This window comes from Ixodes scapularis, unplaced genomic scaffold (assembly GCF_016920785.2).
Source record: "Ixodes scapularis isolate PalLabHiFi unplaced genomic scaffold, ASM1692078v2 PGA_scaffold13__105_contigs__length_92229423, whole genome shotgun sequence".
Classification (NCBI taxonomy): Eukaryota; Metazoa; Arthropoda; class Arachnida; order Ixodida; family Ixodidae; genus Ixodes; species Ixodes scapularis.
The window spans coordinates 7,443,717-7,454,687 of record NW_024609839.1 but is presented as its reverse complement, the minus strand read 5'-3'; the positions used below and the strand labels follow the sequence as shown (position 1 = coordinate 7,454,687).

The 10,971-nt window shown below is 43.9% G+C and overlaps 1 protein-coding gene across 2 annotated transcripts in view; it reads right to left on the bottom strand.

Moving 5' to 3' along the window:
- Positions 1–321: 321 nt before the first annotated feature.
- The window catches only part of LOC8037495 (B-box type zinc finger protein ncl-1), a 54,314-nt gene continuing 43,664 nt past the window's right edge, over positions 322–10,971 (bottom strand). For both annotated transcript variants that reach the window (XM_029971233.4, XM_029971237.4), the window contains exon 12: positions 322–6,772. In XM_029971233.4, the coding sequence (XP_029827093.3) occupies positions 6,464–6,772 (309 nt within the window). In that variant the 3' untranslated portion in view covers positions 322–6,463. The remainder of the gene's footprint in view (positions 6,773–10,971) is intronic.

The following is a 10,971-nucleotide window of genomic DNA, read 5'->3' as shown; positions in this document are numbered from 1 at the left end:
CCACTTTGGTCCACTAGGGATACCCGTGTCCAGTAGGTTCCGGCATGGTGCCTGAAAGCCATCTCTGACCAGCTTCTGCTTCTCGACGCCATACTAGTGTCTGGTGGTGTCACGGTGGTGGAAGGAACACACACCTGCTCCAGTTTGACAGTCCACCCAAGCGTCTGCAGTCAGGACGACAGCGACGCTCGTGTTTGCTTAAATGTTGTAACCGCCGGGACATCCCACACCGACGTCACTTGTTGCACTTTTGATGCCAGTCAGAAATGCCTTCCGGGCACCGACAGCCCCACTGGAGACCTCTATGAGAAAAGCATCACCAACGGTTGCAACTGCCTTTTTATTGGAATTAACGTGAAACATTGTTACAAATCATCTCCATTTAACTGCGTTCCAAAAATAGTACAAGTAAATGCAATATAACTGTGAATACCTCGGCCGCTCGGTTCAGCCAGTGGCTCGCACAAATAGTGTTTCAAGCTCTGCTCAGAACCAAGCAACTGAGACACCAAAAAACTGCTTTGTACCAACATATATATATATATATGTATGTATATATATTTCAACTGTATCTTCATCTTCGCTCCACTAATGAACAGCCTCTGGTATAGAAAGCCAACGTGAAATCTCAACAAGTTCCAACTTGGATGGCAAAAAAGATGGCTGCTCTCTCTCGCTTTGTCACTCCAGTACTTCTTTTTTTTTTTTCTCTCTCTCTCTCTTGCTCGCACACCCAGTAGTAGTAGTAGTAACACTCCAGCGGTTCATACAACTTCGACGAACCACACACTTTTTTTTTTTTGTTTTTTTTTACCACTTTTTAAATTCTTGCCATTTGTAAAACAGCACCAAAAATATATCAGTGCCCGTGTAAAATACATAAACATTAAACGTCTCAAAAGTGTAAACCACAGAAACATTGGGGGACCGAAAAGAGGGAGAAAAAAATAACTCGCTTATTTTTTTTCTCTGCTTTATCTGTTCTATTTCTTTTCTTTTTTTTTTTTTTGTTTTTTGCATTTTTAAAACACTCCATCATCGCTGTCAAAACTAGCGCATGACACGACTTGCAACAGCGTTGGCCCTCCGAAGCTTCACACTGAATCCTCGCAAATATATTTATGCATATATGTATACCTTCCTACGCTGCAAAAAAAGCGACCAAATATCAAATGGCAAGCATAAGTGAACCAAAAAAAAAACACTAAAAAAACCTGGACAAACATAAAAAACACTAAAAACTGCTCAGAAAAACTCGATACGGAACTCTCTCCATAAAAAGTAGAAAGCTGGTGACTGCAGCAACAGATCGCATGTCATCAACGCAGGCCAACCAACTTGCCTGCAATGGTCAGCGTGCAAACAAGAGAGCCAAGACGACAGCACCCCGACTACCTGTCGAGAGAAAACGCTTTACAACCCTACACGCGGCCTCTGCATATTTTCCGAGCGGCCGAACAAAGCTAGCTACGTGTACATATATATACATATCAAAACAAGAAACGACGGGGGGTTAAGTGCAGTGAACTCAACATCCCAATGTCTACCACTAGGTGCATGCCACTTTCCTTATTGCTGAGAAATTATTTGAGTGATGCGCCTCGTGCGACTAAGCCGTCTTTGCAGAGGGGCAGAAAAAACTGCAGCTAAAGGGCCAACGCCAGTTGCAAGCCTGCACAAAAAAAAACACTTTTTTTTTCTTTGCATAGATTAAGAGAGAAACCGTAGATGGCAGAGAGGGAAAAAAATAATAAAAACTTTGAAGCAAAAATGACTCTCTCGTCTTCGTTATACATACACATACTAGCTTCTTGTTCAAGGTGCGGTTATTCCGAAGAGAAAAAAAAAACACCCAACACACTGCATACTGCTTCTAGACATCATCCACTTCACATGGAACAATGTTAACGTGCACCGTGCTGGGCTATGTAGAGAAAAAAAAAAAGGATGCGCACACTACGCAATTTCCCTTTCCCCTAAATCTCACTCCACCGTCTTCTCGATACAAAGGAATTTTTTTTTTCTTTTTACTTTTTAATCTTGGTGATAACATAAATGGACTAGTCTGGTAGTGGAAGCTGCAAGAACACAGCACTGTAAGCAATAGATGTGCAACCATCTTATTAAAAACAAAACTGAAAATTTGAAGAAAATATAACCCTGCAAACGTGACAGGACTCCGGAAACATTCTTGTTGCGGCGTGTTCACGAAGCGACCTTCGTGCCTCAACAAAAAGGTTCCGGACGACAAGTTGGAAGAAAAATAGTCTCGTAAAAAAAATGCGAGGGTACTGTGCATAGTCTTCATGTACAATGTGTATATAGATAGGTATGTATACGGAGTTTGGAACGCGCAGACACCTTGCGCGTGCTGGCACTAGAAAACAACATAAAACCTTATCGGAACAAAGCAGTATGGAGGGAGAAGAATTCTTCCGTAAAACTCTCTTAAAAATAATGAGAAAAAAAAACAATTGAAACCATAAGGAATTTCAAAAACTGTAAAGCAGTGCAACACAGTAAGCTACTTGCCACAAAAAAAAAAATTAATTAAAAAAACGGATGGAGATGCGAAATTAAAGTAAAACAAGGGACTAAAAACTGCAACTGCAGGATTTGTAAAGAAAAAAGAAATCTCATCGACAGTTTCAAGTAGATGAGTGGGGTGGGGGGAAAAAGCACTACACCTTCTTTCACTTCTCGGCGCATTTCGTATCCACTCTGAAAGACGCAAATGCTACAACAGTCAAAGTACCCTGGAAAAAAAACGCCATAAACAGAACAATACTAGTCCCTTCCCCCCAACCCCCAAATAATGTATAATATAATATTCGTATGTATAATAATAATAATAATGGCAGACTACGTGCAAATAAACGCTTGTTAGTCGGGACTTCCTGCCTAAAAAATGACAAAAATATAGAGCGAAATAAATGAGTGTCACAGTTCTTGTCACGGCGATTTGTAAAACAAGCGAATGACGCACTTACACACGTGCGGAAACGCAACGTAGCGGGAAACCAAGAAATAAAGAACAAACACCGACGTGCCAAGGTAGAGAAACGTTGCCTTCTACTAACACAGCCGACAATTGTGCCACGAAGTTGACCAGTGCCCACCAGACATTTGACCACCCCGGGAGGCTCGATAGGGAAGGTGGGACAAGTGTCTGAAAAGCGGCCAGTAGCTGCCTCATTCCCGGAGGGCAACACGCCGTCCCGCACAAAGACGGAGACAAAAACGCCACCGCAGGAATAAACATCCGTCGCTCCTCTTCCAAGCCCGTGGCACATGCCACGTCCCGCTTTTAATTAAGCAACCCAAAGTGATTGTAAAGACAGGGCCGGCAAACGTGCCGACTTCTTAAACGGAGGGAAAAGGGGGAAAAAAAACACTTCGCCGACGGCTTTCAAAAAAACAAAAGCCAGTAAAAAAAAAATCCAAACACACTTTAGTCTTGATAAGCTCGCTCACACTGACCACGAAAAAAAAAAAAAGAAAGAACTTTCATCATGTTCTGACTAGAAATATGTACACACTTGTCAAAAAGAGGGAAAGGAGAGGGTAAAAAAAAAAAATGAACACTGCATTCAATGGATTTCACTGCCTCCGATATACTCACTACGCGTTAGTATGGCAGAAGTATGAAACGAGCAAAAACAAAACGTCCCCTTTTTCTGTTTCACGACGAGGAGAGGTGCTGTCTAAAACAAGAGGGGATGACTCCGACGTAAAAAGGAAATGACGGTGGTTGTTGCCGCGATAATAAACTGCCCTAAAAAGCCGGCTGGGAGTGGAATGTCATCATTTGTCGTCATTCGGAGAAGAGGCCTTCCTTTAGCTTTTGTCAATTTGTTTCCTGCCTCCGCATTTGTTTTACTTTTTTTTTTTTTTTATGTGAAGCCACCACAGTTAAGAACTAGTGGCAACACGGGTTTCGAAGTTTAAAAAAAAAGACATAACTAAAAAAACAAAAAAGCACCACACACACAAGGAACGTACACACACCAACCCACAAGCTAGCTCACTCGAGTGTAAAATCAAAAACAATAAAAATAAACACAAATAGAAGAATGCAACGAGGGGAAAAAAAAAAAAAAGCCATGGCACCCAGCCACCATGAACGTGCAAGGAATCGACACTACTAATAAGCAATAATTGTAATGGGTGTAAATTGAGGTACGTGTAAATATTTACACATCAGGTAATGTGCAAGTGCACACACTTAAAAAGGAAAAAAAAAACGGAGAACAGGACTTTAACGGGGGCAAAGCGGGAATTCATCGAGAAAAAAAAACCCCTTTCAGTTATTGTTTCCTTCCCTAACAGACTACTAACCCGAAAAGCGGTTGGCAACTGGTCGCGCAGACGCGACCGGACGTTTCGTCAGTCATTGCTCGCACAATCGTAAGCAGAGTCCTTTCTGTCCCAACGTCGCGCAACTTCTTTCACCCCCTCCACAAAGTGAAAAAAATAAAAGGAAAAACACGACAACAAAACACATTGGAGCACTACAAACACGTATACGCAGTCCAAGGTAAAACAAACCAGATAACATTTCCAACATTCAAACAAACACGTCTGTGACACATAAAATGGAAACGGGATGCATTTTGGCACGCAAGACCAGTTCTTCCAAAAAAAACAGAAAACAACTAAGATGCAGCCGTAAGGAGACACAATCATTTTGAGCGTTTTGGCTGAAAAACAGGAGGAGGTAGAAAAGAGAGAGAGAGAGAGGGGGAAAGCAGCAGCTTGTGTGACACTACGGCTAGACCAACCCGCACTGTAGCATGCCTCGTACGTAGCCATTATGGATACACAATATACTTTCCAACATCGTCTGCATCGAAAGAGAACGGGACACGCGGTCCCAAATGGCACGTTTTGTCTATGTGTATATATATAATATATATATATGTATATAAAAAAAAAACACTAAAGCACGGTAAAAAGGACTAGGCACGAAGGGTATATAATATATATATGTATGTATATATATATATTCTTTTTTAAATTCTCCTAAAGCATGCAATAGGACACATCCGTGTCTGCACTTGGGAAACTACCAAGCGTTGCAGAAAGCTGCTCTCCTAATAGGAGGGGTGCAAGGGAGAGGGGAATTTTGTTAATCGATGAATCGGTGCTTTAAAGAACAACAAGATGCAAGGATGGCAGATCCACAAAACAAACGTCATCCTAGGTAGCGAAACTGCCATTGCTGCGGTACTTCAACAAAATAATCGCGAGGGGGGAAAAGAAAATACGGAGAACGGGAGAAAAAATGTTGCGGCACCGTTGAGTACGCTTTTCGGTAGGATACGTTACGGGGCAGCCTGGTCTGTTCAACATTCCCCGAACCAGAACAGACAGACAAGGCAAGAAAATGGGGGGGGGGGGGGGGGGACAGCAGCGATGATAATGTAGAGTGACCAAGAAGAGTAACTGAAATATAAGTAGTAGTCGCTTTTGCAAACTCACTAAACGAACGGAGGGGGAATAGTCTCGCACGCTTGCCGACTTAGCAACCGTAGGAAAAAAAAAACAAGGAAGGGGGAGGGGGAAACAGTTTTGTACTGAAGCGGTGTTACAAGACTCGTATCAGTTTCCACCAAAACCTCACTCCGTCAAGAACTATGCTTAGTCCCGGAGTAAAACGTGAGGAAAGGGCGGGGAAGGAGCGCAAGCTCGGAAAAAAAGCGACGGAACGGCCCCTCACATGGGCTCGAGATTTCGCAACTACGCTGCGGGGAAAGTGAGAGGAAGAAAGAAGGGAGGAGCAAAAGAACTGGAGGAAACAAATACCCAGAATATCACAGTTAGACTTCGTGTCTCCTTACGGCCGCGTGCAGTTAACAAACGGGCAAGATGAAAAGAATAAAAAAAAACAATGAGATTGGAAAGAACAACCTGTCTCGTGCGCAGATGGCAGCACCGACTGCTCACCAAACCAAGAAAAAAAAAAAAAAAGCCAAACAAGATGGGAAATCTTTGGGACTCCTAGCAAGAGAGTTAAAAAAAAAATGGAAACGCCGAACATGCGCCAACGCCCGTCCCCTCCACTCGGCGGGCGACACAAAAAAAGGAATGAACTCGAGGGGGATGAAGAGGGGCGGCAAGTCGACCCCCTCCCCCGAAGCAACCAATCCAGCCCGACGCTGGAGCCGCGAGAACACCGGCACTGTTTAAGGCACTAGGGAAGCAACGTCGCAAAGACCAAAAGGGTCGCAAAGCGTGGGCGTCCGGCCCCCGAGCCCGCAAATGCAACTCAACAAAGACAATGGCCCGAGAAAAAACAAAGGGTTTCCCTTCACAAAAGGAGACAAAACTAAAAAAGGGATTAGCTCCCTCCCAAAACAAAGCCCAACACACAATGCAGGTGGAGAGGGTGAAAGAGACGTCCCCGTCGAGCAGACAAACCTTCCCGTCCCAAAGAGAGAGGACCGTCGTGCCAGTCTGTCCATCAGACGATGTAGAGGGTGTTGAGCACAAGCACGTGGTGGTTGTTCTTGGCCAGGGTGACCACGTAGCCCTCCGAGGTGATCTTGAGGCCGCAGCAGCGGCTCACCTTGACGTACGGGCACTCAAACTCCGAGAGGAGCGACCCTTCCCGGGAGAACACCACCACGTGGAAGCGGTTGCCGTGGCTGTCCCCCACCAGGACGTCCCCGGCGTCGCTGATGTCGATGCCGTTGGGGAAGTTGGTCACCCCGTCACAGCCAATCTTGCGCAGGTAGTGGCCCTCCTCGCTGAACACAATCACGCAGTGGCCCTAAAAAGAAGCGAGCCGGCCACATGTTGGCAAAGTTTCTCGTCTCAAACTAAAATGACGATTTTTGTCTAACTCTGACAATTTGCTACCACAAATTGTCACGGTAAAATATATGCAATTAATAAAGAAATAAAGTTTTTAATATTACAGTATTTGCACAAATATCACGCGACCACGAATATAACGCGAGGGCAGGTTTTGATGCCCACAAGAAAATAAAAATATTACTATCAAAACGAGAGCCTAGACCAGGTAAAGTTATCACGGGAGCAAGGCAGAAGGGGAAAGGGAATGGAAATTGAACAAATATCAGTTTAGGTTTTGACTGCACTCATCCTCGCTGCTCAGGTCTTCTCACTGTCGAGTTCGTAATCCACTCAGCAACTTCGCAGATACCCAGCAGCGAGGCACCGTTCGTATACCCTAAAATACCGGGAAAACAACCACTCCAAATTTAGAGATAATTGCAAAAAAATGGGGGGATGGGCGCTTCTCCAGTCATCAATTCTACATATAAATGTACCGTGCATTGTTTCTCAGATCTTACAAATTTGGAAATGGGTGCCTAGTGTGGAACGGTCGAATGCCCAGTATTCTACAGTAGCAGAATACAGTCGCCAACCGTTTTTTCGGACTCCGATATTTCGGACTTGTTCTATATTTCGGACCTAAAGGCGGAACCGTGACTTACCCCATAGAAATGGTGTATATTCACGACCAATGTTTCGGACAGCTTGAAGTTCGAAAGTTTGATTTTTCGGACAAAATCGTCACAAGCGATCAGCGGAAAACACCATCGAGAAGCGGTCATTTTGAATTCTATGTTGGCTGCCAGTGGATTGGCTTGGTTTGGCAGCGCTACTTGAGCACTCCTGAGTCCTACCGCTATGTGACGCTATCAGTGATGGAAGTGTCATTTGACCTTTTGGAGCAGGCCTTGTAGCAGGCGAAATGTTGTTTTGGAGCAGGTAGTGACCCTTTTGGAGCAGGGTCCGGCATATGTTGGCATATTACTTGAAAATGAAATAATGCTGCATTGCTATATAAAGCCCATGTCTAATATTGAAACACGGCGCCTGTCGCCTTTTTAAGATAGGATATAAAAAATTCAACAAAGTAAACACAAAAAAAATCATTTTTTAAAAATAAAGTTTATCTGCTCGTCAGATAAAGAACTACAATAATATGTCACACTGAGTTCTGCTGGTACAGGATATTTAGTTTTATCAGCCTGCACTTCTTTTAAGGAATCTGCAGCAGCATCTAACGACCCTCACTGTTGTGGAATGTTTTAGTTCAGATTAGAGTTGTCTTTCGGGCAGCGGTTTCAAATATTGCGGTATCTGATATTCGCTTCAAAAATTCCGATTCATTTTCGATGTGCTGCCGAAGTCACAATCGGATCACGGCGAGTTAATCCGTTGAGTGCGCTCCCTGGCATGCACCGACGCGCTGCAGAGAAGCGACACTCGCGGAGCAGAAACCACAGTCGCGCGAGTCGCGCAGTGCTTTGTGCTTCGAAAAGGACGGTGAGGCTTTACCAGCACTACATCCAGAGTTTGGTGCAACTCAACTATACTTCATTTCAGCTTCGGTGCGAGCGGTGCGATCGGTGCGAGCGCAGCCGAAGCTACAAGCGCGCGCATGGAGCCCGTAACGGTGCCCACACTGCACGAGCCCACGCGCGAGTCAAGAATGCACAGAGCATTGGGCTCGCGCTAGCTTTGACTTTGCTGGTAGCTAGCGCACGGGAACAGGGCGGGCCAACATTAAAAACATCCACAAACTCGGCTTTTTTTTTTTTTTTTTAAATAGGCTGCTCAGTGGGACGGTTCTTCGCTTACCCTCTGCGGCATTGGTCTTAGATGTTGCTAACGTTGTTCTTTCCAATGATGATGATGATAATGCGCCCTCGCAGTTTCGGTTTGCGTAACAGTTGCGGCGCGCAAAATACCGCGGTACCGCCACGCGCTCTGATAAGACTTCAATTTTTATCTTTTATTGCTACATCTCCTCTCGGCGCAGGCATGGCGCAATTCTTCGGTAAAATGACAATTTGGCGCTACATGTAGCAGGATTGCGTCCTTGGCGCAATTTGGCGCAATTGGCGCAGCACTTCCATCACTGCGCTATGCTAGCCCTTTTTTCCCATTTAGCTGCACGTCATCATCATCATCATTATTATAATTTTGCTTTGTTTTTCGTTCTTTTGCGTCGCCAGTCGCCATTTTGCGCTCGTGGAATTTGCGCCTCTGATCTCGTTCGGACAACACTGGCTTGGATGTCATGGCCCCATTTGTTCTTCTGCTACTCGACCATAATGCTAGAAAAGAAGGCAGCGATTCTCAAGCTAACAGAAAGCTGTCGAACGGAAACGGACGCGTAACCTAAAACAAGGCACGCAGGCGTAGCCTGAACCAAGGCACTATTTACGGATTTTTTAAGCAAGCCCACTTAGAAGTAATAAAGGCAAGTTTTTCAATCTGCCGATTTTTCGGACTGCTCTATTATTCTGACGTTTTTTCGGTCCCAACTAAGTCCGAATAATCGGTCGGCGACTGTACTGCCAAAGAATATAAAAACTAGCTATCGTGGACCCTGAAATCCTTACCTGTCACTAAGCAGCATTAAAAAAAAAAGATTGGAACATGATATCAATTTGAAAGACGAGAAATGATGTTAGCTGGACTTATTATTCCATTTATTTGAAGACGTGATTATGGACTGGTGCGTCTTCACCTGGAGCCACTGCGCTGAAGCCAACAGTGCTCACGCTGAAATCACCATGCCCTAACAGACACGCCAGACTGATTGCTTACATTCGAAGAAGCTGACCAGACACTGGCAGATTTTGCGCTCTTACGTCCTCAAACCACGAGAACAAAGCCTCTTCCCTGTTTGGGTCGAGGCAAGGCCCAAGACTCTTCTGGTCAATCTTGAGATTGCTTTCTTGCATAGCAGTCTTCGATCTCCTTCCTTGCACTTAAGGGGAAACACTGGTCTTGGAGCTTTTTTTCTTAATTTATGACCAAACCTAATGAAACTGCACAAGCTTGTTCAGATTTTTGTGCTGATTTCATATATCTGGTCATTTTCTCAGTCAGTGGAATTGTCCTCAAGATAATTAAAACTTGCCTGCCTTTGTTTGGAGGAAGGGTAGGTAAAAAACGGCTCGACAAAATATCCTTTTTAACACATGGCTAAATATTATGAAGTGTAGATAATACAATGTTGGAAGTACTTTTCAGATAAACCCATTATTAGTGATTTTACCACACATTGAAGTTCAGTGCTCAATGCATGACTAACAAATAATAAAACAAAATATTGAAAAGAAAATTTTCTAGACTTGTATAAAAAATCTGCTCCCAACATTGTATGCTTCCCACATTTAGCTACACATTTCAGGAAAGGTTATATTTCTATCTGCTCTAGATGCTGAGATATCCCTCCTGCATATTTTCAACAAGTCCAAAAATTGTGTTATGTGAAAACAATGTTTTAGAGTCAACTTTAATGCACATTCAGCCTGCATAGACATTATAAATTGATTTATAGCTTGAATATTCATCCACGAAATTGGAAGCGTGGTAGATTCAGAAGAACAACAGCCATCGCCATTTTCAAAAGAATGCAGTTGCAGGAAGTTTTTGGCTCCAAAGACCCATGTCCCCCCTTAAGATGGTAGGTATCGTGCTTGATGCAAGCTCAAAGTCTGCAGTGATCTCTCTTCTTCCGACTGCTGTCCACCACCCTTAAAACGTTCACTTTTGTCTCCAGGGAGACTGCTTTCCACTTGGTTGCCATTTGCAGCTCTGCTACGAGGGGAGTCACTGGCGTGGTTAGCGGTTGGTTTTAGTCTGCACTGGTTTTTGATGTTTCGCATAGAGGCCGCAGCGGTGCCCCCGCTATTATTCGCTCGGTTCAAAGGTGGCACTACCTCCCGAAACGCACATTTTTGCACATTGGGCAATATAAACTTTCGAAATTTTTCGTTTTAAAATTACTTTTTTTTGTATTTTTTCTACTTTTTTAAATAACTTTCACAGTATTTTGTGATGCAAGAAAAGCAGGAACTGCTTCGCTATAACCAATAAATAGCATGTCGGATCTCACGGTTTCGGTATATAACTAGAACTCCCATTCAAATAAAGCATGACCAACCAAACTTTGTGATTAGTTTGCTATATCCGATTATA